The sequence below is a fragment of the Anser anser genome (genome assembly GCF_964211835.1).
Source record: "Anser anser genome assembly, chromosome: 23".
In the NCBI taxonomy this organism is placed as follows: domain Eukaryota; kingdom Metazoa; phylum Chordata; class Aves; order Anseriformes; family Anatidae; genus Anser; species Anser anser.
Genome location: NC_139744.1, coordinates 4,919,929 through 4,947,703, shown reverse-complemented (window position 1 = coordinate 4,947,703; position 27,775 = coordinate 4,919,929). Strand labels below are relative to the sequence as shown.

At 52.2% G+C, this 27,775-nt stretch overlaps 3 protein-coding genes across 3 annotated transcripts; all 3 read right to left on the bottom strand.

The window, feature by feature from the left end:
* On the bottom strand, positions 1–10,309 carry LOC310885822 (feather keratin Cos2-3-like). Its single transcript, XM_083809631.1, has 2 exons — positions 9,096–10,309; positions 1–819 (listed from the first exon to the last, which is right to left on the bottom strand). Exons 1-2 carry the CDS (start codon positions 9,192–9,194, stop codon positions 493–495), a joined length of 426 nt encoding a protein of 141 aa, XP_083665757.1. The 5' UTR covers positions 9,195–10,309; the 3' UTR covers positions 1–492.
* A 4,047-nt stretch (positions 10,310–14,356) lies between these two features.
* On the bottom strand, positions 14,357–16,003 carry LOC310885846 (feather keratin Cos2-3-like; the record flags this gene model as incomplete). The annotated part of the gene is made up of 1 exon (XM_083809648.1): positions 14,357–16,003. The coding sequence occupies exon 1, from the start codon at positions 14,804–14,806 to the stop codon at positions 14,357–14,359; it is 450 nt and encodes a 149-aa protein (XP_083665774.1). The 5' UTR covers positions 14,807–16,003.
* An 8,340-nt stretch (positions 16,004–24,343) lies between these two features.
* Positions 24,344–26,334, bottom strand: LOC310885849 (feather keratin Cos2-3-like). Its single transcript, XM_083809652.1, has 2 exons — positions 25,061–26,334; positions 24,344–24,681 (listed from the first exon to the last, which is right to left on the bottom strand). The coding sequence occupies exons 1-2, from the start codon at positions 25,160–25,162 to the stop codon at positions 24,355–24,357; spliced, it is 429 nt and encodes a 142-aa protein (XP_083665778.1). The 5' UTR covers positions 25,163–26,334; the 3' UTR covers positions 24,344–24,354.
* Positions 26,335–27,775: the final 1,441 nt, after the last annotated feature.

The following is a 27,775-nucleotide window of genomic DNA, read 5'->3' as shown; positions in this document are numbered from 1 at the left end:
GGGCAAAACCATTCTCCCTGGGCAGCTCAGGTGGGCATACACGGAGAAAAAAATGACATCTACAGGCAAGGCTGGGATGCAGAAATCTTTAATGAGTGTACAGAGGAAAAGCAGGTCACTTAGTGACCTCTGTACAGGAATCACCAGGGCCAACGATGAGGCAGCATCCCCTGCCCATGGCAGAGATCATGCAGGGCATGTGTCTGCTGTTCCCACAGGGGAAGGGATGGCTCTGAGGAGCCACAGAGCCCAAGGGAGAAGAAGAACACAAAGTAAAGGGAGAGAAGGAGGTAGGTGGAGGGATGGAAGGAGAGACATGGGCCATATTTTCAGAAATCTCGGGGTAGCCTCTGGTCTGGCTCCTGCCAATGTCTGCCAGAGGAGGTGAGGAAGGTCAGTCATTCTGAAAGCAAGGGCCTGAAGATTTCTCCTTTGTCCAGAATCATATTCGTAGTTCCTAGGAGAAGTACCCCAGGGCCATGGCCAGTGGCTTTAGCAGGGCAGGCACCTTCTGCCACCGTAGCGGCTGGAAATGCCCGAGAGGTCACAGCAGCCAGAGGTGATGGGGACTCCGTCACAGCTGAGGATGCTGCCAACGGCAGCAGAGGTGGAGGATCCCACAATGGTGTTCTGCGGGAAGGAGCTGAGGATGGGTCCAGGCAGGGTCACCACCACAGGAGAGGGCTCAATGACGACGGTGGAGTTCTGGCACTGCCTGACGCAGGGCTCGTTGCAGCTGCTGGCCAGTGGGGACGGGCCACAGGGCCGGCATGGCAGGCACTGGTTGTAGCAGGACATGTCTGGGGGCAGGAGATGCACCTGGGAAAGAGGACAGGGAGGAAGCAGAGCACATGGGTAGGTGAGGAGCAGCCTGCTTACCCCATCGGAAAGGAGCCAAGGCAAATGCTGAGTGTCAAGGCTGTGCCGGGGGCACATGGTCTTAAACACTTTGTCCTGACAGGGCCCTTCAAAGAGCATCCCGGCCCAGAGGCATTCTCGCATAGTGCATAAACCAAAAGCCACCTCAGCCCCATGTCCCAGCCTCTCTCTACACAAACCTTCTCTATCCAACCCTCTCCCATGGCAAGAAACTCCAAGGCCCAGCATAGCACTGAACCACCATCAGATGAGATGTCTATTGATGCAAGATCCCTTCCACTTTGGAAGAGGAGGAGGAGAGGGCTTCAGACTCACCTGGTTCCCAAGGAATACGATGCGAGAGAATTGGATGAGAAAGCAGGGAGCTGGGCTGCCTTTTATACTAGTCCTTCATTGCTGCAGGCCCAGAGTCTCCCTTGGCAGAGGTAACAATTTTCTGAGAAGCTCATCTTGAATGCAAACCATCCCAACAAATGATATGGGCTGTGCATTGGTTTCCTGCACTGCTGCCTTTTCATTTCCAGATCTAGGCCATGGCCATTCCGCAGTGATAGTTTCTTTAGATTGCTGGGATGAAATGTCTAAGGACTAGAACCACGTTCCCCTCATCCACCCTCTTCCACCTCCTTCCCCCGAGCGGCACAGGGGAACAGTGCATGGGGGCTGCATTCAGTCCATAGCGCTTTACATCTGCCACTCCTTCACAGTCACTGTCTTCTATTCTCCAGTGTGCGGTCCCTCCCATGGGATACTGTCCTTCCTGAACTGATCCTATGCAGGCTTCCCACAGGCAGCAGCTCTTCAAGAACTGCTCCAATATATGCCCGTACCAGGGGGTCCATCCATCAGGAGAAAACTGTTCCAAAATGTGTCCCTGACGGGCAGCAGCTCCTGCCAGGTCACCACTACAGTGGCCTTGAACATTTCCAGGGATGGGACATCCACAAGTTCTCTGCACAACCTATTCCTCTGTATCACCATCCTCATAGAAAAGAATTGCTTCCTAATAGCTAATCCAAATCTACTCTCTCGTAAAACCATTTTAAATTTTAAAACCATTTAAATTTTAAAACCATTTTAAAATGTGCTGGACAATTTAAAACCATAACCCCTTGACCAGCTGTCTGATCATCTTCGTGGCCCTCTTTTGGACCCACTCTAACAGGTCTGTGTCTTTCTTATGATGGGGGCCCCAGAGCTGAATGCAGCACTCCAGGTGGGGTCTCGCAGGAGCAAAGTAGAGGGGCACAATCATCTCCCTCCACTGGGCATTCATGCCTCTTTCATTGCAGCTGAGATTAAGGTTAGCTTTCTGGGCTATAAGTGCACTTTGCCTGTTCATCTTGAGTTTTTCATCAAACACCACCACCAAGTCCTTCAGGGCTCTTCTCAAACCATTGTCAGCCCAGCCTGTGTTTGTGGTAGGGATTGTCCTGATCCACATAAAGAACCTTGCACTTGGCCTCATTGAACCTCAGGAGACTTGCATGGGTCCACTTCTCAAGCCTGACTAGGTCTCTGTGGATGGCATCCCTTCCTTCCAGTGTGAGAAATGCACCTCTTGGTGTTGTCACCAAGCTTTCTGAGGGTGGACTCAGTGCCACTGTCCATGTCACTGACAAAGATATTAACTAATACCGGTTCCAGAACAGACCCTTGAGGAATACCTCTCATCACTGGTCTCATCCTGGACATTGAACCATTGACCACAACTCTTTGAGTGTGACCATCCAGAGCTGGCAGAGAGGGAAGTGACCTCGCAAGCTTGAGCTCCTTTCTGGGCACTACTGTGAAGGCAAGAGTATGACATGGTCCTGTTTTTTCTGCCAGCCTTGATGGCACTGGCAGACATTGGTGAGGTGTGACATTCAGGAGGGCAAGATAGGGGCAAGATGACATCACTTCTGGAGGGGGGAAATTGGAGTCCTGCCTCCCTGGAAGAACTGGAAGTCTTTTCTCTAGGGAGAGCAGGGGCTGCAGACAGGAATGGGAGACAGTCTGGGAGACGTCAGGAGCAACGAGTGTACAGGGATGAATTCTGCATGGATTGAAGATTCAAGATGATTCTGCACTTTTCCTTTGCAGATGCCTAGCATTTTTACATGCACTGTTCATAGGTATGTATGGTGAAAGAGAGGTTGCTGCTAGGCAACAGATCGGAATGACAGATAGGAGCTTGTGCCCTCCTAAATGTGTTGGACAAAATACCATCAGCATATGTGGGGATGGCTGTAATCCTCGGTAGGATGATTTCCCGGAAGATCTGGAAAGAAAGTTAATTATATGCAAGAAATTAGATCACAGAAGCACAGAATGTTAGAGATTGGAAGGGACATTGAAAGATCATCTAGTCCAATCCCCCTGCCAGAGCAGGAACACCTAGATCAGGCCACACAGGAATGCGTCCAGGTGGGTTTTCAATGTCTCCAGAGAAGGAGACTCCACAACCCCTCTGGGCAGCCTGTTCCAGTGCTCTCTCACACTCACCGTGAAGAAGTTTCTTCTCATATTTAAGTGGAACCTCCTATGTTCCAGCTTGCACACATTGCCCTTTGTCTTATCATTAGAAGTCACTGAGAAGAGCCTGGCTCCATCCTCCTGACAATCCCACTTTACATATTTATAAACATTAATAAGGTCACCCCTCAGAGATGTTGCAAAAGGACAAGTTGCAGTAAGAAATGATGAAGTAAGGTAGGGCAGGAATGGCTCATCTCTTGTGCTGCAGGAAGAGAGATAAACTGTTAAGAGAGCTGAGGGAGACTGAGAAAAGATAGACTCAAAACCTGGTGAGATACTGCTAAAAAGCAGGTAACCTGACAGATGGATATGGGAATTGAATAGCATCTGCAGAAAGAAGAGTGCATGTGTACTTAGCTCAGCACTTTACAGCCCATGAAAAGGGAGATGCAGAGTGAGCCAGTTGCTGAAATGATAGAAACAGTAGAGAGAGGAGGAGAACGGATACACAGTCTAGCCATGCTGTAATGTCTTTCTGGCTTCACAGGTCATGCACAAAAGGACCTGTGCTGCACTTTGCACAGGAAACCACCATCCAGGTGGGACACAATGCAACTCTGCACTGCAATTTCTCCACCAGCTGCTCTGCTTTCTAAATTTTCTGGTACCAGCAGCGCGTGACCCAGTCCCCTCAGTTCTAGCTGCAGGTAATTTCCAGGTTGTTCTCCACTGTGCTCTCCGTGGAGAACTCCCAGGTGCTTCTCCACATGCAGGATGCCAAGCTCCAGGACAGCGCTGTCTACCTGTGTGCACTGAGCCCACACTGGTGTCTGCAGCATGCAGCTTTATACAGGAAGGTGCGGGTGCTGTGAGGAGCAGCTCCCTCTCGTCACAGTTTGCATGGAGCTCTGAGCTGAGCCTGCCCAGCAAGGACACGTGGGGCTTGTGGTGAGCCAGGTGTGAGTGGCAGCCCCTGTTCCTGATGCCTGGCAGTGTGGTTAGCATAACCAACAGTAAGGCAAATATCCATAATGTGGAAGGGGGCTGTTAATGCGCACCCCTGCCCCCTTGTCTCTCCCTCTCAATGGCCCCAGTGTGTGGAGACACCCATTGTTGTGGTGAGAAGGGACACCAGTGTTATCAAGCCCCCAGTGCTGAGTCACCATGAGGGTATTGGGAGCACCTACTGACAGGGTGATTAAGCCCATCAGGGTTATCAATACCCAGGTTCTGGGTTGCCAGGAGATGGTGACACCTGTTCGGGAGCAGGGAAGAATAACAGCACAGCAAGCCCTGTCTATAAGATAAGGCAGCAGCAAGCCCTAAGTGGGACTTAGTCCAGGACTGTTGATGGATGGCAAAGCGTGTGATCACTGCTGGCCAGGGAGGCCTCCACCATCGTCTTCTTCCTGTGAGGACTGAGTGAGCAACTGGTGGTCTTCTATGTAAAGCCTGAGTCAAGGCTGTGATCGTATCACAACAATTAAAGAATTTAACATGATAAGCAGGGGTGTGTATGTGCCATGCATTAGCATATTCCAAGATGGACTGGCTGGTGAATGAGAGGAAAAACTGCCTGAAAGGTCTGAGCCAGAGGTGGGTAAGGGAGCCCAGGGCCCAGGCATGAAGACTGGGCAGGCTGAGAACCCATGGTAATCTTTGAGGGATCCCTGTGACTGTGGGGATGCTTGTGAGATAAGTGGGTGACAGCACACATCCCTTGGCTAGCAAACATCAGGCTGGCCTTGCTAGAGGAAAGGAGGGGGCCCACATGCTGGGTAGGAGCCAGGCTCTGGGCATGGTCATGAGATGGGCTGAGGGCCTGTGCTGCTATTGATGGTGTGTGGTTCAGCACAAGCAGGCACCAGCAACAACACAGCCATGGCTGAAACACAAAGAGGACATTTATGGTCATTACCTCACTGCTGGGGTATCTCTGAAGCTACACTCGGACAGAGACACACAAGTGGGGATGCAGGCACTGCTAAGCTCAGCCCATGCTCAAAGATCACCGACCTGCTGTCTGCGCCTGTTTATCAAGGATTTGTGGAGGTGTAGGTTAGCACCATGCTGTGATCCTCTCTGTGGAGGTTCTGCAATGGGAGCCATGAGGAGAGGCAGAGAGAACCGTTCTTCTTCAGTCTTCAGAAGAGAAAGTAAAGAAGAGCATTTTGATGCTTCTGACACTTGGCGGTAGGATAAAGAGACAAATGGAGCCAAACTCTTCTTGAACAACTTGAAAGAACACAAGGCAATGGGCACAGTCTGTAACATGGAATATTCTAACAAAAAATTATGAAATATGTTGCTTTTCTATTTGTATTTATTTATTTATTTAAATCATGTAAATCTCAGGAATCTCAGACCCTGGAGACAAGAGAGGAAGTCCTGAGAAAGGAAGACTTTCCCTTGGCTGAAGAGGATCCAGTCAGAGATCATCTAAACAAACCTGACATACACAAATGAACGGGACCCGATGGGATGGCAGGGAGGAAGAAGAGCACAGGGATATGTGGGGAGCAAAATGTCTTCATCAAGACATGATCTGAAAAGAGTGGCCAGGACCAACAAGAATGCTGCCTCTCTCTTAGGTGAAAATCCTACTCAGCCAGGTCCCAGATGGTCTCTGAGTCACACCTTTCCCGATCCCTCTCTCATGACCATCATCGTCAAAACCCAGCACAACAGGTATCAGCATTATTAGAAAAGGACATGTGGAAAGGGCTTCTGACACACGGGTTCCCAAGAAAAAGAAGTTGAGGGGGTCGAGGTGCTGGTGTGGATTTTCTGATGGCCCTGCACCACCCCAGGCCCAAAAGTAGCCTCCACAGAAGTGATAATTTTCTAGGATTCTTGTGATGAATGGAAAACCTCTCAGCTACTGACATGGGCTGTGTGGCTTTTTTGCCCCTCCACGATACATTTTCAGTTCCTGGCTTATGCCACACCCATTCCCTCTTGGAGGTTTCTTCTGAGTATGGGATGGAGAGATCCCAGGATTTCTGAGCCAGGACTGAGTCACTGGTGGCAGAGGACTCAGCTGAAGAGCATGATGGATCCAGCACAGGCAAGCAAAGCTGGCCTGGGACACTGTGGTGGCATTGTTTGTGGCTGTAGTGACAGGATGGGGCCCAGCAGCTCCCAGCCCTGCAATTCTTGCCTGGTCACCCGCGGGCTTCCCTGCACGCAGACGTGCCATGTCTTCCTCTTTCCCTCCCTCCCAACTTACTCCAACAGTCCCATGGGGTGGGCTTCCAGGCAGGTGGGCTGCACTGTGCGGTTTCCCTTCTCTTCCTTCTAAAGCTGCCTACTGAAGAAATGGGTTGACCTCCTTGGACTCCTCTCTCTGGGCTGTCCCTGCACATCTCCAACCTGTGTTGTCCTCTCCTCTGGATACACCATCCCAGTCTGGCTCTAGCATCAAATCCCAAAGGAAACCTTACATGAGAGACCTCCCAGAGACCTTCCTCACTGTTCAAGCTTGGATGAAGTGTAGGACGCCTGGTTTCACAGCCCCATAGCCTAAGGGAAAGCAGGAGAACTCCTGCATTACTTTCCATCAACTTAAAAATCTCTTTTAAGCCTTGGCAATTAATTAAGATTCTATCAAATATTCCAGTTTTTTCAGACCTACTTGGTTATTGCAAAATGATACAAGAAAAGAAAGAAGGAACAAGAGAAAAAAAAGTAATCTGGATTTGATAGACTGTAATTTCTAGCTCACTTCCAGGAGGGTCCTGAAATAAAGAATGGGTGGATGGATGCCAGGAGAAGGATGGATAAAAATTTGTATGGCTGTCTACATGGAAGTAGAGTATGAGGGAGAGAGTGGAGATGGAGGGAGAATGAGACTGGCTGTGATCAAGAGAGGCCATGGGAAGAGCCTTTTAGGTGAGGAAAAGGCTTTTTCTTTGATGCTTACTGCTGCTCGTGTTGCAACATGAAAGGTCATTCTGATATCATCTCCTGAAATCTTAGAATCATGGTAAAGAAGAACAGCTCCCATTCTCATTGCTACGTCTCAGTGGAGCCTAGGATTTCTGCACCCTCAGAGGGTCCTTTCTGGAGCAAGTGGATTTGTGGCACCTATGGGGTCTCTGAGTTCCCAGACCTGAAGAAAGCTGATCCATGCTTGGGGAAATGAAAGCAAGACTGAGCAGCGCAGACGTGGTGCCCATGATCAGGTGGTGGAGGAGAGGGGAAAGTGGAGTAGAGACAGAGGGCCATTCCCAAGACAATTACCCATTCCCAGTTTCTGCAATCCTTTGGGATCCTTTGGGATCATCTTTGTCTGGGCCTTCGTCCCCAGCACAGCTCCAACAAAAGCAAGAGGAACACTATTCCCCAAGATCTGGGGCCTCCAAGATCAAGGGACTGTGTCTTGGTGGAGGTATCACAAGTCAAGGACTGGTGTCCACTGGCTGTGGAGGAACCAGGCATGTCTTCCTCAGCTTCAAGAGACAGTGCCTGAAAGATGAAATGCTGCAGTGTGCCCTCGCCTCCAATGCCCAAAAGAGTGAGGCAGTGCCCCCAGATAAATCGCACCAAAACAACAGGTTTCTCCCCTGTCCATTTCTGCAGATGGAAAGACCAGACTAGGACATACTCAGGGTTGCTGCAAATGTTTATTGAGTCTCAGGAGGGAAATGAGGTGACTCCAAGAGGAAGTCCCCAGAACACTGAGCAGGATGAGCAGACAAAAATCTGTTCGACTTCTCCTTTAGCATAGTTGCCCCAACTACCTGGCCCACAAGTGGGGACAGGCTAGCAGGTCACTCCAGGCTGGTTTCTGGGGGCATCACAGGGAGCTTGAAGGGGAGCAGAGGGCAACAAAGAAAAGAGAGGAAAAGAGTGAGTAGAAAACAAAAAAGATAGACATTGGCCACGTTGTCGGAGAAGCCAGGCTGGCCCCTGCCTGTCTGTCTTTACAGAACAAGCCAGAGATGGTCAGGTCCTCTTAAAACAATGGCACAAAGTCTGTTCTTCTGTCCATTTTTCTCCAGCAGCATGTTCTGAGTTCCTGGGGTCCTGGTCTGGGGCACTGTCTGGCATCTTTAGCAGGGGCGGCACCTGCTGCCACAGTAGCGGCTGGTAATACAGGAGAGGTCACAGCAGCCAGAGTTGATGGGGACTCCATCACAGCTGAGGATGCTGCCAACAGCAGCAGAGGTGGAGGATCCCACAGCGGTGTTCTGCGGGAAGGAGCTGAGGATGGGGCCGGGCAGGGTCACCACCACAGGAGAGGGCTGGATGACGATGGTGGAGTTCTGGCACTGCCTGACGCAGGGCTCATTGCAGCTGCTGGCCAGCGGGGTCGGGCCACAGGGCTGGCATGGCTGGCACTGGTCATAGCAGGACATGTCTGGGGGCGGGAGGTGCACCTGGGAGAGAGGACAGGGAGGAAGCAGAACATGCGGATGCATGAGGAACAGCCTGTCACCACACCCTGACGGAACCAAGGCACAGGCAGTGCTGTGAGCTGGAGGCTGTGCAGGGATGTGCCAGGGCTTCTTAGCCTCATCCTGCCAGAGCTCAAAGAGAACCACCAGAGCCTGGCTACACTCTAGGCTCCAGCCCAGGAGCCATCATACTGAAGGCCCAGTCTTCCTCCATGACAAACCTTCTACCCCTTGACTCTCCCACAACCAGCAGCCCCAAGATTTGGCATGGAACACAGCTGATAGCAGCTGAAAGGTCCATGGAGCTAAGGTCTGCTTTTGGAGAATGAGGGGGACAAGAAGGGGCTTCACACTCACCTTGTTCCCAAGGAGAAGAAGGCCAGAGAAGTGGATGAGAGAGCACGGAGCTGGGCTGCCTTTTATAGTGCGCCTTAGTTGCCCCATGTCCAGAGGCATCCCTTGAAGCAGGGACTATTTTCTGACAAGCTACTCGTTCATGCAAAACATCCCAGTTAATGATATGGGCTGTGTGTTGCCTTCCTGTGATGCTGCTTTTCATTTCCTGCTTTATGCCCTTTCCCCAAAGAAGGCAACTTCTGAGTGGCAGGTTGGGAGGCCCAAGTATTTCCAGGCAACACACGTCAGTGTGGGCAGAAGACTCAGCTCACGTGCTGGAAGAGTCCAGGAAAGGCAAATGATGTTAGCCTGGGTGACTCCTTAGGGTCTCTTTAAAGATATTTTGGCCAGAGGTGACCCAGCTCCTGCCCGTGACCCTACCCCTCCTGACACTGCCCTCAGGGAAAACCTGATGGCCTGTTTTGCCTCCTCCTGCTCTGATCCAGGGATGTCTGTATGGGGGGGGCTAGGTTGTTCAGGGCCTTTCTGGATCTCAAAAGAAAGGCCCAACAGGACACTGTTTTATTTAGAAAGAACAAGAAGAGAAATGTAGACAGCAAGTAAATCTTTCATGTGCAGGTGACCTTGCTTTTTTGCAGCATCAGACAGAGCGAGGTGGATTTTAACAAGACACACAGTGCAGATCCTGTCCATAGAGACTTCTTTCTTCACTCTCATATCTTCCATTTTACAGTTAAAAAATAAATAAAGAAATCATACAGCTTGTACTTATAAGATGGAAGCTTTTGTCTCTCTTGACACCAACCAGTGCTCACCATGGTGTACTCCAGCACATTCCCTTACTGCTGCTACTCAGGCTAACAAATGGGTTTCTTAGCGCCTAAGTGCAAAGCCCAGGAAAGCTGACATTGTCTTGCCAAAAGCCCTGGCTCTAGTGCCTTCTGCAAGGCTCCCAGTCCATCTCCCTTCTCTGTGCAGTCTCTCTGGGTACCATTTCAAACCATGTACCTCGTCTAAATACTGTCCAGAAACTGTTGGGCTTGTTTCCCGATGGGGTCTCAGCTGAGTGCACACTGTGTCATGTTCACGCACATGTTCCTCTCTTGTGGGCACTTGCCTGTACTGGGGCTGCCTGGGATGGAGTTAACGTTCCCCACAGCAGCCCCAACAGTGCTGTGCTCTGCACTTGGAGCAAGAACAGCACTGCCATTGCACCAATGTTTGGGCTACCGTGGAGCAGTGCTGGCACAGCATCAAGACTCTCTCCAAGCTCCAGATTACCCAGGTAGGCATCCAGACAGGCCTTGAATATCTCCAGAGAAGGAGACTCCACAACCTCCCTGGGTTGTGGAGAGAAAGAACAGCATGAACCTCGAAAGAACACGCAGGGTCACAATCCTGACCGACAGATGACGAGGGAGGCAGTGAGGAGACCAAACCTGGGCAGTTGCACCACTTGCGGGGGGTACATGAGGCTGTGGATGTGTTTATGCCAGTGAGGTTATCAGATTGGGGACCTTGTCAATTGGGATGCTAAGAAAAGAGCAGGCATTCAACAAGCATACAGAGACCGAGACCAGAGAAAACAAACACAGAGGCAATGACAAGAGACAAACCTCACCATTCACACAAGTTGTTGGCCTATCAAGAAGCCACAGGTGCCACTGCCAGGAAGATCAGCCTGGGCCTTGCACCTCCTCCAGCTGTGGGCCAGGACATAGGCTGGGATGGGTGCAGGACAGACCTATACAACCCCAGGAGGGGACATGCAGGGCAAGGAGAGCCAGGAGGAGCACACCAGGGCAGACAGAGCAGGGTGTAAAAGGGGCTGCTCCATGCACTTGTGTGGCTGGGCCCTGCACCTGAGCACCGCCGTCTGTCCTGTCCTCTTCTGGAATCTTTCCTTACCTCTGCAGAATCTCGCTCTGTCCCATGTGCATGTGTGCTGCAAGGAGAAAGTGCCAGCTGCTGGTGGAGCAGCAGGAGTGGATTTGGCACCAGGTGCTGGAGTCAGACTGGGGGTGAGGCCACTCCTGGCCTGTGCTGTCAGCTGCTGGAGCCAGGGTGTCCCTTGCAGCTCCTGGAGCAGGGAAGGGGGGGTCTCTGCCTCCAGGCAAATGCAGCAGGAGTGTTTGGGGTCTCCAAAAGCAGCTAATGGGGGTACCGGCCTGGATTTATCTTCCCCAAATGGGGCGTGCATGTCACTGTCTGTGTGTCTCACGGGTACGTGCTCAACTTCAATAGCAGTAGAGCCTGTAAAGGGGAAAGGGGCAGCCGGGCCCCTCAGTCTGGGCAGAGACCTATGACCGGTGACGACAGCTCAAAGGGCAGCGCTACACAGCAGGGCCCGAGAGGTTTGGGGTGCTGTTGGGGCACTCTGTCTCCGGACCCGTTCCTGCTGCTGGCTTTCCGCACCTGCGACAGTGCCGGCCACAGCCAGGAAACCAGCGCACCACAGTGCCAAGCTCCCAGGCCCAGACGGACCTAACCCGTTGCCCTCCACCTGCCCTCCTGCTGGGGACGCTTCAGGCAGGCAGCTGCTTTCTCCTCTCCCTCTTCTCTCCTCTCTCCCTCCTCATTTCCTACCCCGTTCACTCCCCTCTTCTCCCCTTCCCCCTCGCAAAGGAGATGCCTTAGCAGACGGGCAGCTGCTGTCTCCGCTCCCTCTCCCTCTCGCTCCCTCTCCCACTGCCTCTCCTATCCCGGGCTGGGCTGCAGGACGGGCAGAGCCCCGCTGGCAGCAGCCCAAGCCCTGCCCGCCCCCAGGCGCCCAGCACTCGCAGCCCGGGCCAGCCCCCGAGCGGCCCCGGGGCGGAGCTGGCGGCGCCGGGCGGCGGCGGCGGGGAGGAGGCGCCGCGGGCGGAGCAGAGCCGGGGCTGGCGGGGGCAGCGCGGCGCGGGCGGCGGAGCGGCGGGATGCGGCAGGGCCGGGCCGCAGGGCTGGCGGGGCTGGCCGCGGTGCTCCTGGGTGCGCGGGGCTGCCGGCGGCGGGGCCGGGACGGGGGCTGCGGGGGGCCGGGGCTGCCCTCGCTGCTGGCCCGCCGGCTTCTCACGGACCTCGCTCCCCTCTGTCCTCCCTCTGCAGCCGTCCCGTCTGCCTCCAGCGAGCTCAGCCGGCCGTTCCCTCCCACCTTGCCTTGCTCCCTGCCTTCCTCCTCTCCTTTCGGCACACCCCCACTCGTTCCTGCCTGCTTCCCTTCTCCTCCTGGCTCGGCTCGGACCCTCCTTCCAAACAGCCCTGCTCCGACCTGGTCCCCAAATAACCATTCCCGGAGAAATGTCTTTGTGTGCTTTCTTCTGAGAAAATGCTCCCATCAGCTGTCAACCGTTTTCGTCTTCCCTCCCCCCACATGACAATTTCAGTAGTAGAAAAGCCCTTTCATGAGTTTTCTCCTCCTTTTCTTCTTGGCAGTGGCTACAGGCAGAGCCCAGGTGCAGCAGGAGCCGTGGGCACAGACCAGGGATGGCACCGGCATCAACATCACCTGCTCACACCCCAACATCCAAACCGGCGAGTACATCCAGTGGTACCGTCAGCTCCCGGGCCTAGGCCCCGCATTCCTCGTGAGCAGTCCCAAAGACTCCAGACCAGTGTCAGACCCGGAGGGGTGGCTGTGGGTGGCAGCAGACCGCCGGTCCAGCGCCCTGTGGCTCGCCCAGCCCCGGCTTCGGGACGCGGCGGTGTATTACTGCGCCCTGAGAGCCACGGGGAGAGGAGCCGGGGCTGCGGCCGGGCAGGAACCGTGGCGGGCGGGGCCGGGCGTGTGTGGCGGGGGCGAGGCAGGGGCACAGCCCCCAGGGGGCGCTGCCGCTCCGCCCGCCGGGACCACCTCGCCCCGCAGCACCGGGGTTCCCCTGGTCCCGACGAGACCCTTCAGTTCATCCTTCTTTGAGGGTCCGATGTAGGTCAGACCCAGCTGGGTGTGAGGGGGCAGGACGGCACATCTAGTAATGTTGATGTCGGGCGACTGGAGCACACCTGACTGCATGAGCTGTGTGTTGCACCAGAGAGACCTCCACGCAGTTCTGCTCCCACTGCTTCTTTCAAGTCACTAACACCTTACAGAGGGAGGCCTGCAAATTGATGGGTTTTGAAATTTGACACACGGCTCAGAGGATCAGACTTCGTTTTCAGGGCACTCCAAGATGTGCAGAGTTTCCTTCCCTCTTCTTCCACCCTTCCCTTCTACTTTCTGTGCTCCCCTTGCTGGAGAATGTCCTCACCCCAACAGCTGGCCTTTCTGAACCATATGCCCCGGATACATGCTTGCATGTCTCTTTTCTTGATACCTACATCTACTCTGCCACCTCCCCCATTCCTTGTCTGCCTTGCCTGCACCTGCCTACTCCACTGTCTGGCCCCAAAGCCCTCTTGGGACACCCGAAGGCTCTGGCTCCCAGGGACGACTGAAGGAACAACCCTGCAAGCCCTGCAGACTGCCACTGTCCTTGCCAAACCTTCCACGCTGTGTCAGGTTCCTGCCAACAGACGACGAAATAGACCTCAAGGAACCAGTGACTGGAATATTTTGCTTCTTTGCCTCATGATCCCTGAGGGCTCATCTTCCATACCAGAAGCCACTTTTGCAGAAGCTCTTCTTCAGTGAATACAAACAACACGTTAACACTCCTTCCACCAAACTGTTCTCCTTCCTTCAGAACCAATCTCAGCTCCTTCATGGCCGCTTTGATCCACCCTCGTCCTTTCTTCACCTTTAGCTTTGTAAAATCTTTTTTCTCCATGGATGCCCCACTCCTTCCCTGGTCTTTCCCCCACCGCTACATTCTCCCTGGACAGCTCAGGAGGGCATATGCAGAGGGAAGAAACATTTACAAACAAGGCTGGGATGCAGAAATCTTTAATGACTGTACAGAGGAAAAGCAGGTCACTCTGAGCAGAGGCCCCTCAGTGCAGGAATCACCAGGGCCAACAAATAGACAGCATCCCTTGCCCATGGCAGAGATCATGCAGGGCATGTGTCTGCTGTTACCGCAGTGGGAGGGCTGGCTCTGAGGAGCCCCACAGTCCAAGGGAGCAGAAGAACACAAGAAAAGGGAAAGAAGGAGGTTGGTGGAGGGATGGAAATAGAGACATGGGCCATGTTTTCAGAAAACTCAGGATAGCCCCTGGTCTGGCTCCTGCCAATGTCTGCCAGAGGAGGTGAGGAAGGTCAGTCATTCTGAAAGCAAGGGCCTGAAGATTTCTCCTTTGTCCAGAACCATGTTCATAGTTCCTGGGAGAAGAACCCCGGGGCCATGGCTTTAGCAGGGCAGGCACCTTCTGCCACCGTAGCGGCTGGAAATGCCCGAGAGGTCACAGCAGCCAGAGGTGATGGGGACTCCGTCACAGCTGAGGATGCTGCCAACGGCAGCAGAGGTGGAGGATCCCACAACGGTGTTCTGCGGGAAGGAGCTGAGGATGGGTCCGGGCAGGGTCACCACCACAGGAGAGGGCTCAATGACGACGGTGGAGTTCTGGCACTGCCTGACGCAGGGCTCGTTGCAGCTGCTGGCCAGCGGGGTCGGGCCACAGGGCTGGCACGGCAGGCACTGGTTGTAGCAGGACATGACTTGGGCAGCAGATGCACCTGGGAAAGAGGACGGGGAGGAAGCAGAGCGCATGGGTAGGTGAGGAGCAGCCTGCTTACCCCATCGGAAAGGAGCCAAGACAACTGCTGAGGGTGGATGTGGAGGCTGTGCTAGGAGGCTCATGACAGGGTCCTTCAAAGAGCATCCCGGCCCAGAGGCATTCTCGCATAGTGCTGTCCTGGTTCCAGTTAGGACAGAGTAAAGTAGCTCATAGTAGCTGGTAGGGTGCTATGTTTTGGATTAGGATGAGAAGAGCACTGATAACATGCTGATGTTTTAATTGTTGCAGAGCAGTGTTTACACCAGGCCAAGGACTTTTCGGCTTCTCGCTCTGTCCTGCCAGCGAGCAGGCTGGGGGTGCAGCAGGAGCTGGGAGGGGACAGACCCAGGCAGCTGAGCTGACCCAAACTGGCCAAAGGGGTATTCCATACCATCTGACGTCATGCTAAACAATATATAGGGGTGGCTGGCCGGGGTGGGGGGGCCGGCTGCTCGGGAATAGGCTGGGCATCGGTCAGCGGGTGGTGAGCAATTGCATTGTGCATCACTTGTTTTCTTACACATTATTATTGTTAATACTATTATCATTATCACTATTATTATTATTATTGTTATTATTATATTCCTGTCTTAATAAACTGTCTTTATCTCAACTCACCGGCTTCACTTTCCCGTTTCTCTCCCCCATCCCAGAGAGGGAGGGGGAGGGGGAGGGAACGGCTGTGAGGTGTTTAGCTGCCAGCCGGGTTAAACCACAACAGTCCTTTTTGGTGCCCAACGTGGGGCACGAAGGGTTGAGATATCGACAAATCTGACCAGAGTGTGTTAAACTAAAATTGGTATAAGTATTGGACCTGCTTAATAGTTGCTAGTCACGATGTTGATTGCCTTAATCTCCAGTCTGCTGTGCCTGTATTCCAAATTGAGTTTTATGGTGCGTTACTTTCTGTATGTGCTCCCTGTTGCACTGTTTATCCTTTCCGGGCCCTGGTTTAAGATTGTTATGGTACTGTGCGGTATAGCAATGGCTTATGAAATGATGAAATATCTGGTCACGACTTTAACCTGGTATTTGTACTCAGCACTGACGTCGACTCTATACTTTGGAAACCATATCTCGGAAACTATTAGCAATTACACCTATTGCCTGTTTTCGTTAGGGAGCCAATCTGTGAAGGGGACAGGGGAAGACATGTTTCCCTACCTGTTCACTCTCCCTTTCTCCTTCACCACCACCCTCTTATCCCCCGAGCTAGTTACGGTGGTTCTCCGAGATGTTGAATATCCTTGGGATACTCAGACCAGCCTGCTCTTGTTGTTATGTCTCCTGAATGCGCTTCAGGTTTTGTGGAGGGTTAAACAACTACTTAGGAATCTCATCCGGAGATCTGTCTTGAGGCGGGATAGTTGCGAGTGGCAGGGAGTGTGGGAGGATATGGGCAGGTTTCTAGAGCAGTGGTCACCTCCAGTGTTTTGGACATTCACCCCTGAACAACTGCAAAATCCTAAAAAGCTGGCAGAATGCTTGAAAAAAAGGTGTCATGACTCTGGCAGTTCCAAAGTGACACAAATCACTGTAGCGTGCTGGGGTCTGGCTTGTGCCTATCGAGCTGCAATTGATGCTACTAGCAACCTAGCTCCCGCTCCTGCAGCCGTTCCAGGTCCAGCTCCTGCAGCCGCTCCAGCTCCAGCTCCTGCAGTCGCTCCAGCTCCAGCTCCTGCAGCCGCTCCAGCTCCTGCAGCTGCTCCAGTTCCAGCTCCTGCAGCCACTCCAGCTCCAGCTCCTGCAGCCGCTCCAGTTCCAGCTCCTGCAGCCGCTCCAGCTCCAGCCCCTGCAGCCGCTCCAGCTCCAGCTCCTGCAGCCGCTCCAGCCCCTGCAGCCGCTCCAGTTCCAGCCCCTGCAGCCGCTCCAGCTCCAGCTCCTGCAGCCGCTCCAGCCCCTGCAGCCGCTCCAGCTCCAGCCCCTGCAGCCGCTCCAGCTCCAGCCCCTGCAGCCGCTCCAGCTCCAGCTCCAGCTCCTGCAGCTGCTCCAGCTCCTGCAGCCGCTCCAGCTCCAGCTCCCGCAGCCACTCCAGCCCCTGCAGCAGCTCCAGCTCCTGCAGCTGCTCCCACTCCTGTGGCTGGGTCAGAGAAACGAGCTGTAGCAGTGCAAGTTGACCCCGCAGAGGGTATTCCAACCCCTGTGGCAGACCCTGTGTCTGGATTAGAGAAACGAGCTGTAGCAGTGCAAGTTGCCCCTGTAGACAAGGTGAAGAAATGGTATAGAGGCTCAGGTCGTTTACAACGCAAACAGTCTTCGGCTAAGTCTGGGCATAGTGAAGACGAGGCTGGGCCATCAAAGGTGCAGGAGACTGAAGATGAGGATGAGGATGTCGAAAAATCAACAGTAACTACCCGGACTCTACACCAGCCATCAAAGGTGCAGGAGACTGAAGATGAGCATGAGGGTGTCGAAAAATCAACAGTAACTACCCGGACTCTATACCAGCGTGAGCTACGAGATGTGCGAAAAGATTTTGGTCGCTGTATAGGTGAGCAGCTTGTCACCTGGCTGCTCCGGTGCTGGGACACTGGAGCCAATTGTGTGGAATTAGAGGGCAAGGAAGCCAGGCGGCTGGGATCCCTTGCTCGGGACGCATGCATTGACAAAGCAATTGGAGATGGAGCACGATCTCACAGCCTCTGGAGGCGTCTCCTGTCAGCTGTGCAGGAAAGGTATCCCTTCAAGGAAGAACTTGTATGTCTACCAGGCAAATGGACCACCATGGAGAAGGGAATTCAGTACCTGAGGGAATTGGCCGTACGGAAAGTAATTTATAAGGACCTAGACGACGCACAAACATCCGCAGATCCAGATGCAGTCCAGTGTACACCACCTATGTGGCGGAAGTTTGTACGGAGTGCACCATCATCATATGCCAGCTCATTGGCGATAATAGCCTGGAAAGCGGAGGAGAATCCCCCAGTGAATGAAGTGGCTAAATTACTCCGGCAGTACGAAGGAAATCTCTCCTCTTCCCTACAGGCCTGTGTCTCGGCTGTGGAGAAACTCTCTGAAGAGGTCCACCAACTTAAAGAGAATTTATCTTCCCCTCCACCTGAACGAACCAGTGTCCACCAGCTAAAAGAGAATGCTTTGGAGAAACTTTCTGAAAAGATCCACCAACTTGAAGAAAGATTATCTTCCCCTCCACCTGAACGAAACAGTGTCCACCAGCTAAAAGAGAATACTTTGGAGAAACTTTCTGAAAAGATCCACCAACTTGAAGAGAGATTATTTTCCTCCCCACCTGTACAAACCAGTGTCTCAGCTATTAGGGGTAAACGTTCATCTATGCAAGGAAGACAATATGGTGGGCACACACACCGCGCCACCCTGTGGTTTTACCTACGTGACCATGGAGAGGACATGAGAAAATGGGATGGAAAATCTACTGCGACCCTAGAGGCACGGGTACGTGGATTGCAAAGGAAAACAAGTGGGAAAAAGGAATTCTCTGAAAAGTTTGCTGCTCCAACTTCCAGCAGGCAGTCCTTTAGACACAGAAACGAAGATTCTGACCAGGACTAGAGGGGCCCTGCCTCCAGCCAGGGGGAGGAAAGGGACAATCGAGTTTATTGGACTGTGTGGATTCGATGGCCTGGCACGTCAGACGCACAGAAGTATAAGGCTTTGGTAGACACCAGTGCACAATGTACTCTAATGCCATCAAGCTATAAAGGGCCAGAGCCCATCTGTATTTATGGTGTGACGGGGGGATCCCAGCAGTTAACTGTATTGGAGGCTGAAGTGAGTCTAACCGGTAATGAGTGGCAAAAGCACCGTATTGTGACTGGCCCAGATGCTCCGTGCATCCTTGGCATAGACTATCTTAGAAGAGGATATTTCAAGGACCCAAAAGGGTTCCGCTGGGCTTTTGGCATAGCTGCCTTAGAGACAGAGGACATTAAACAGTTGTCTACCTTGCCTGGTCTCTCAGAGGACCCTTCTGTTGTGGGGTTGCTGAGGGTTGAAGAACAGCAAGTGCCGATCGCTACCACAACTGTGCACCGGCGGCAATATCGCACCAACCGAGACTCCCTGAGTCCCATCCATAAGCTAATTCGTCAACTGGAGAGCCAAGGAGTGATCAGCAAGACTCATTCACCTTTTAATAGTCCCATATGGCCAGTGCGAAAGTCTAATGGTGAGTGGAGACTAACAGTGGACTATCGTGGCCTGAACGAAGTCACGCCACCACTGAGTGCTGCAGTGCCGGACATGCTAGAACTCCAGTATGAACTGGAATCAAAGGCAGCCAAGTGGTATGCCACAATTGATATCGCTAATGCATTTTTCTCCATCCCTCTAGCAGCACAGTGCAGGCCACAGTTTGCTTTCACTTGGAGGGGAGTCCAATATACTTGGAATCGGCTGCCCCAGGGGTGGAAACACAGCCCTACCATTTGCCATGGACTGATCCAGTCTGCGCTGGAGCAGGGGGAAGCTCCTGAACACCTGCAGTACATCGATGACATCATTGTGTGGGGTGACACTGCAGAAGAAGTTTTCGAGAAAGGGAAGAAAATAGTCCAAATCCTTCTGAAGGCCGGTTTTGCCATAAAACAGAATAAAGTTAAAGGACCTGCACGAGAGATCCAGTTTTTAGGAATAAAATGGCAAGATGGACGTCGTCAAATCCCAATGGATGTGATCAACAAGATAACAGCTATGTCTCCACCAACTAGCAAAAAAGAAACACAAACTTTCCTAGGTGTCGTGGGGTTTTGGAGAATGCATATTCCAAATTACAGTCTGATTGTAAACCCGCTCTACCAAGTAACCCGTAAGAAGAATGCTTTTGAATGGGGCCCTGAGCAACGACAAGCCTTTGAACAAATTAAGCAGGAAATAGTTCATGCAGTAGCCCTCGGGCCAGTCCGAACAGGACCAGATGTAAAGAATGTGCTCTACACCGCAGCCGGGGAGAATGGTCCCACCTGGAGCCTCTGGCAGAAAGAACCTGGGGAAACTCGAGGTCGACCCCTGGGGTTTTGGAGTCGGGGATACAAAGGATCTGAAGCCCGCTATACTCCAACTGAAAAGGAGATATTGGCAGCATATGAAGGAGTTCGATCTGCTTCGGAAGTGGTTGGTACTGAAGCGCAGCTCCTCCTGGCACCCCGACTGCCGGTACTAGGCTGGATGTTCAAAGGAAGGGTCCCCTCTACACATCATGCAACTGATGCTACATGGAGCAAGTGGGTTGCACTGATTACTCAGCGGGCTCGAATAGGAAACCCCAGTCGCCCAGGAATCTTGGAGGTGATTATGGACTGGCCAGAAGGCAAATACTTTGGGATATCATCAGAGGAGGAGGTGGTTCGTGCTGAAGAAGCCCCCCTGTACAACAAGCTACCGGAAAATGAGAAGAAATATGCCTTGTTCACTGACGGGTCCTGTCGTATTGTGGGAAAGCATCGGAGATGGAAAGCTGCTGTATGGAGTCCTACACGACGAGTTGCAGAAGCTGCTGAGGGAGAAGGTGAATCGAGTCAGTTTGCAGAAGTAAAAGCCATTCAGCTGGCTTTAGATATTGCTGAACGAGAAAAGTGGCCAGTTCTCTATCTCTATACTGATTCATGGATGGTAGCAAATGCCCTGTGGGGGTGGTTACAGCAATGGAAGCAGAACAACTGGCAGCGCAGGGGCAAGCCCATCTGGGCTGCGGCATTGTGGCAAGATATTGCTGCCCGGGTAGAGAACCTGGTTGTAAAGGTACGCCATGTAGATGCTCATGTGCCCAAGAATCGGGCTACTGAAGAACATCAAAACAACCAGCAGGTGGATCAGGCTGCTAAGATTGAAGTGGCTCAGGTGGACCTGGACTGGCAACATAAAGGTGAATTATTTATAGCCCGATGGGCCCATGACACCTCAGGCCATCAAGGTAGAGATGCAACCTACAGATGGGCTCGTGATCGAGGGGTGGACCTGACCATGGACACTATAGCACAGGTTATTCATGACTGTGAAACATGTGCTGCAATCAAGCAAGCCAAACGGTCAAAACCTCTTTGGTATGGAGGACGATGGCTGAAATATAAATATGGAGAGGCCTGGCAGATTGATTACATCACACTCCCTCAAACCCGCAACGGCAAGCGCCACGTACTTACAATGGTGGAAGCAACCACCGGATGGCTGGAAACATATCCTGTGCCCCATGCCACCGCCCGGAACACTATCCTGGGCCTTGAAAAGCAAGTCCTATGGCGACATGGCACCCCAGAGAGGATTGAGTCAGACAATGGGACTCATTTCCGAAACAACCTTATAGACACTTGGGCCAAAGAACATGGTATTGAGTGGGTGTATCACATCCCCTATCATGCACCAGCCTCTGGAAAAGTTGAACGATACAATGGACTGTTGAAGACTACACTGAAAGCAATGGGTGCTGGGACATTCAAAAATTGGGATACACATTTGGCAAAGGCCACCTGGTTAGTCAATACCAGGGGATCTGCCAACCGAGCTGGACCTGCCCAATCAAACCTGTTACGCACTGTAGAAGGGGATAAAGTTCCTGTAGTGCACGTAAGAAACATGCTGGGTAAAACAGTCTGGGCTACTCCTGCCTCAGGAAAAGGCAAGCCCATTCGTGGAATTGCTTTTGCTCAGGGACCTGGATGCACTTGGTGGGTAATGCAAAAGAATGGGGAAGTCCGGTGTGTACCTCAAGGGGATTTGATACTGGGTGAGAATAGCCCATGAGTTGAATTGTAGTATGTTAATTATTATATAATACTGTATGTCATCACTACCATGATTGCTATATATCATAGATGAAAATGGTGATTAATTAGAATGTATTGGACAGGGTGTAACCTGAGCATGACATAAATGGTATGGAATAAGGGGTGGATATCTGTCCTGGTTCCAGTTAGGACAGAGTTAAGTAGCTCATAGTAGCTGGTAGGGTGCTATGTTTTGGATTAGGATGAGAAGAGCACTGATAACATGCTGATGTTTTAATTGTTGCAGAGCAGTGTTTACACCAGGCCAAGGACTTTTCGGCTTCTCGCTCTGTCCTGCCAGCGAGCAGGCTGGGGGTGCAGCAGGAGCTGGGAGGGGACAGACCCAGGACAGCTGACCCAAACTGGCCAAAGGGGTATTCCATACCATCTGACGTCATGCTAAACAATATATAGGGGTGGCTGGCCGGGGTGGGGGGGCCGGCTGCTCGGGAATAGGCTGGGCATCGGTCAGCGGGTGGTGAGCAATTGCATTGTGCATCACTTGTTTTCTTACACATTATTATTGTTAATACTATTATCATTATCACTATTATTATTATTATTGTTATTATTATATTCCTGTCTTAATAAACTGTCTTTATCTCAACTCACCGGCTTCACTTTCCCGTTTCTCTCCCCCATCCCAGAGAGGGAGGGGGGAGGGTGAGCGAACGGCTGTGTGGTGTTTAGCTGCCAGCCGGGTTAAACCACAACAAGTGCATAAACCAAAAGCCACCTCAGCCCCATGTCCCAGCCTCTCTCTACACAAACCTTCTCTATCCAACCCTCTCCCATGGCAAGAAACTCCAAGGCCCAGCATAGCACTGAACCACCAATCAGATGAGATGTCTATTGATGCAAGATCCCTTCCACTTTGGAAGAGGAGGAGAGAGGGCTTCAGACTCTCCTGGTTCCCAAGGAGGATGACGTGAGAGAATTGGATGAGAGAGCAGGGAGCTGGGCTGCCTTTTATACTGGTACTTCATTGTTGCAGGCCCAGGGGCACCCTTGGCAGAGGTAACAATTTTCTGAGAAGCTCATCTTGAATGCAAACCATCCCAACAAATGATATGGGCTGTGCATTGGTTTCCTGCACTGCTGCCTTTTCATTTCCAGATTTAGGCCACGGCCATTCCGCAACGATGGTTTCTTTAGAGTGCTGTTATGAAAGGCCCAAGGATTTCTAGAACAAGATTGCGTTAATGAGGGCATAAGGCACAGCTCTATTGCTGGATGTGTCCGAAGCAGTCAGGTGATGTCTGTTTGGGTCACTTTCTTGGGCATCTTTGAACTGCCGTCCTGAGTATCTAGCAAGCTTCAGTTGAATTTCAAAGGGCTTGTGTGTATGAGGACATGCCACATTCTTCTCTTTCCTTCCCTCATCATCTCACTCTGATGCTAACTTGTTGCCTCCTCAGGTGTGCAGGTTGTTCTACTGGGTTTGGACACCATCCCCACTAACACTGCACTCCAAAAAATATATTATTTCGTCCACCCTTTTCAGTGAGATCACAAATGATACGACCACAGAATTGCAGAATCATAGAATGTCTTTGGTTGGGAGGTACATTAAAGATCATTGAGTTCAGACTCCCTGCTATGGGCACTGGAAAACGTTGCCCAGAGCCTCATCCATATAGACAGCCATACAGAGTGTGAGGGAGAGAGTGGAGATGGAGGGAGAATGAGACTGGCTGTGATCAAGAGAGGCCATGGGAAGAGCCTTTTAGGTGAGGAAAAGGCTTTTCCTTTGATGCTTACTGCTACTCATGTTGCAACATGAAAGGTCATTATGATATCATCTCCTGAAATCTTAGAATCATGGTAAAGAAGAACAGCTCCCATTCTCATTGCTACGTCTCAATGGAGCCTAGGATTTCTGCACCCTCAGAGGGTCCTTTCTGGAGCAAGTGGATTTGTGGCACCTATGGGGTCTCTGAGTTCCCAGACCTGAAGAAAGCTGATCCATGCTTGGGGAAATGAAAGCAAGACAGCAACACAGACGTGGTGCCCATGATCAGGTGGTGGAGGAGAGGGGAAAGTGGAGTAGAGACAGAGGGCCATTCCCAAGACAATTACCCATTCCCAGTTTCTGCAATCCTTTGGGATCCTTTGGGATCATCTTTGTCTGGGCCTCCGTCCCCAGCACAGCTCCAACAAAAGCAAGAGGAACACTATTCCCCAAGATCTGGGGCCTCCAAGATCAAGGGACTGTGTCTTGGTGGAGGTATCACAAGTCAAGGACTGGTGTCCACTGGCTGTGGAGGAACCAGGCATGTCTTCCTCAGCTTCAAGAGACAGTGCCTGAAAGATGAAATGCTGCAGTGTGCCCTCGCCTCCAATGCCCAAAAGAGTGAGGCAGTGCCCCCAGATAAATCGCACCAAAACAACAGGTTTCTCCCCTGTCCATTTCTGCAGATGGAAAGACCAGACTAGGACATACTCAGGGTTGCTGCAAATGTTTATTGAGTCTCAGGAGGGAAATGAGGTGACTCCAAGAGGAAGTCCCCAGAACACTGAGCAGGATGAGCAGACAAAAATCTGTTCGACTTCTCCTTTAGCATAGTTGCCCCAACTACCTGGCCCACAAGTGGGGACAGGCTAGCAGGTCACTCCAGGCTGGTTTCTGGGGGCATCACAGGGAGCTTGAAGGGGAGCAGAGGGCAACAAAGAAAAGAGAGGAAAAGAGTGAGTAGAAAACAAAAAAGATAGACATTGGCCACGTTGTCGGAGAAGCCAGGCTGGCCCCTGCCTGTCTGTCTTTACAGAACAAGCCAGAGATGGTCAGGTCCTCTTAAAACAATGGCACAAAGTCTGTTCTTCTGTCCATTTTTCTCCAGCAGCATGTTCTGAGTTCCTGGGGTCCTGGTCTGGGGCACTGTCTGGCATCTTTAGCAGGGGCGGCACCTGCTGCCACAGTAGCGGCTGGTAATACAGGAGAGGTCACAGCAGCCAGAGTTGATGGGGACTCCATCACAGCTGAGGATGCTGCCAACGGCAGCAGAGGTGGAGGATCCCACAGCGGTGTTCTGCGGGAAGGAGCTGAGGATGGGGCCGGGCAGGGTCACCACCACGGGAGAGGGCTGGATGACGATGGTGGAGTTCTGGCACTGCCTGACGCAGGGCTCATTGCAGCTGCTGGCCAGCGGGGTTGGGCCGCAGGGCTGGCACGGCCGGCACTGGTCGTAGCAGGACATGTCTGGGGGCAGGAGGTGCACCTGGGAGAGAGGGCAGGGAGGAAGCAGAACATGGGCATGCATGAGGAAAAGCCTGTCACCACACCCTGACGGAACCAAGGCACAGGCAGTGCAGTGAGCTGGAGGCTGTGCAGGGATGTGCCATGGCTTCTTGGTCTCATCCTGCCAGGACCCAAAAAAAGCCACCAGAGCCTATCTGGCTACAGCCTAGGCCTGAGCCCAGGAGCCATCATACTGAAGGCCCAGTCTTCCTCCATGACAAACCTTCTACCCCTTGACTCTCCCACAACCAGCAGCCCCAAGATTTGGCATGGAACACAGCTGATAGCAGCTGAGAGGTCCATGGAGCTAAGGTCTGCTTTTGGAGAATGAGGGGGACAAGAAGGGGCTTCACACTCACCTGCTGAGTCTTCACGAGAAGAAGGCCAGAGAAGTGGATGAGAGAGCACGGAGCTGGGCTGCCTTTTATAGTGCGCCTTAGTTGCCCCATGTCCAGAGGCATCCCTTGAAGCAGGGACTATTTTCTGACAAGCTACTCATGCATGCAGAACATCCCACCTAATGATATGGGCTGTGTGTTGCCTTCCTGTGATGCTGCTTTTCATTTCCTGCTTTATGCCCTTTCCCCAAAGAAGGCAACTTCTGAGTGGCAGGTAGGGAGGCCCAAGTATTTCCAGGCAACACACATCAGTGTGGGCAGAAGACTCAGCTCACGTGCTGGAAGAGTCCAGGAAAGGCAAATGAGGTCAGTGTGGGTGACTCCTTAAGGGCTCTTTGGGGCCCTTTTGGCTACAGGTGACCCAGCTCCTGCCTGTGACCCTACCCCTCCTGACACTGCCCTCAGGGAAAACCTGCTGGCCTGTTTTGCCTCCTGCTCTGACCCAGGGATGTCTGAATTGGGGGAGACGTTGTGCAGGGCCCTTTCTGGATCCCAAAAGAAAGGCCCAGTAGGAAATCAAGTGTCTGTTTTAGTTAGATAGAAGAAAAAGAGGGTTGTAGACAGAAAGTAAATCTTTCATGTGCAGGTGACCTTGCTTTTGTGCAGCATCAGGTGGATTTTAACAGGACACACAGTGCAGATCCTGTCCATAGAGACTTCTTTCTTCACTCTCATACCTTCCATTTTACATATAAAAAATCAATAAAAAATCTTACAAATTCTCCTAATGTGATGGAAGCTTATGTCTGTCCTGACGGCAACCAGTTCTTAGCACAGGGTACTCCAGCACATTCCCTTACTGCTGCTACTCAGGCTAACAACAGGAGTCTCAGGCCTTAAGTGCAGATCCCACGAAAGCTGAAATTGTTGTGCCAAGAGCCCTGGCTCCAGTGCCTCCTGCAAGGCTCCCAGTCCACATCCCCTCTCTGTGCAGTCTCTCTGGGTACCATTTCAAACCACGTACTTCGCCTAAATGCTGTCCAGAAACTGCTGGGCTTGTTTCCTGATGGGGTCTCAGCTGAGTGCACACTGTCAGGTTCACGCACATGCACTCTTGTGTCACTTCCCTGTACTGGGGCTGCCTGGGACGGAGTTAATGTTCCCCACAGCAGCCCCTGTAGTGCTGTGCTCTGCACTTGGAGTTAGAACAGCATTGCCATATTTGGGCTATAGTAGAGCAGTGCTGGCAGAGCATCAGGACTCCCTCCAAGTCCCCCAAAGCCAGGAGGTAGGGGGTGGGCAAGAGGTGGGGAGGGGACATCACCACGGCAGTTGACCTAAACCAACCAAAGGGCAGTTGTGAAAGGGGAAGGAAAAGGGGGTCCACTAGACTTATTGAGGCCCTGCTTCCCAAGACATGGACAAACATTACTTGCAGATGGGAAGTAGAAATTGAGTGTTTTCTTTCAAACCTCGCCTTGCACAATTTGAGGCCATTCCTTCTGGTCACATTACTAGTTATCTGCAGGAAGAGGCCAACCCCCATCTCCCCAAAACTTCCTTTCAGGCAGTTGTAAAGAGCAATAAGGTCTCCCCTCAGCCTCCTCTTCTCCAGACTAAACAATCCCAGTTCCCTCAGCTGCTCCTCATAGGACTTTTGTACCAGACCCTTCATCAGCTTTGTAGCTCTTCTCTGGACACACTCCAGAGCCTTGATGTCTTTCTTGTAGTGAGGGGCCCAAAACTGAACTGTAAAGTCTTTGACACACTACCACATGACATCCTGGGCTCTAAATTGGATAGAGATGGATTTGAAGGTTGGACCATTCAGTGAATAAGGAATTGGCTTGAAGGCCACACCCAGAGAGTGGTGGCCAATGGCGCTATGTCTAGGTGAAGGCTGGTGACAAGTGGTGTTCCTCGGGGGTCTGTCTTGGGACTGGTACTCTTTCAGATCTTTGTCAGTTACATAGAAAATGGGATTGAGCGCACCCTCACCAAGTTTGCAGATGACTCCAAGCTGAGTGGTGCTGCTGATACAACAGAAGGAAGGGATGCCATCCAAAGGGACCTGGAGAAGCTTGAGAAGTGGGCCCACGTGAACCTAAAGAGGTTCAACAAGTCCAACTGCAAGGTGCTGCACTTGGATCAGGGTAATCCCAGACACGAGCAAAGGCTGGGTGAAGAACAAATTGAGAGCAGCCCTGCAGAGAAGGACTTGGAGGTTCTGGTGGACAAGAAGCACAACATGAGCCAGCAGTGCACACTTGTAACCCAGAAGGGCAACTGCATCCTGGGCTGCATCAAAAGAGGAGTGGCCAGCAGATCAATGGAGGTGATTGTCCCCCTCTGTTATAACCTTGTGAGGTCCCATGAGGATGCCCCATCCCTGGAGGTGCTCAAGACCAGGTTGCCCTGGATATCCTGACCTAGTGGGTGGCATCCCTGCCCATGGCAGGGAGGTTGGAAATTGATGATCTTTAAGGTAACTTCCAACCAAAGCCATTCTGTGATTCTGTCATCCTTGTCTCAGTCATCTACCTCCTGATCCAGACAGGGAATACACTCGTGGTGATGATGGTGGTACCCAACCAGCACTTGCACACTCTCATGTAGTTTGTCTTTGGAAACGTCCTCTTCACTGACATGCCATGTCTTGGTCAGGATGCCTCTTATGCTTATAGATGCCTTCTCTGCAGAGATGGCAATTTACTTTTCTGTCTGTGTGGTGTGGCT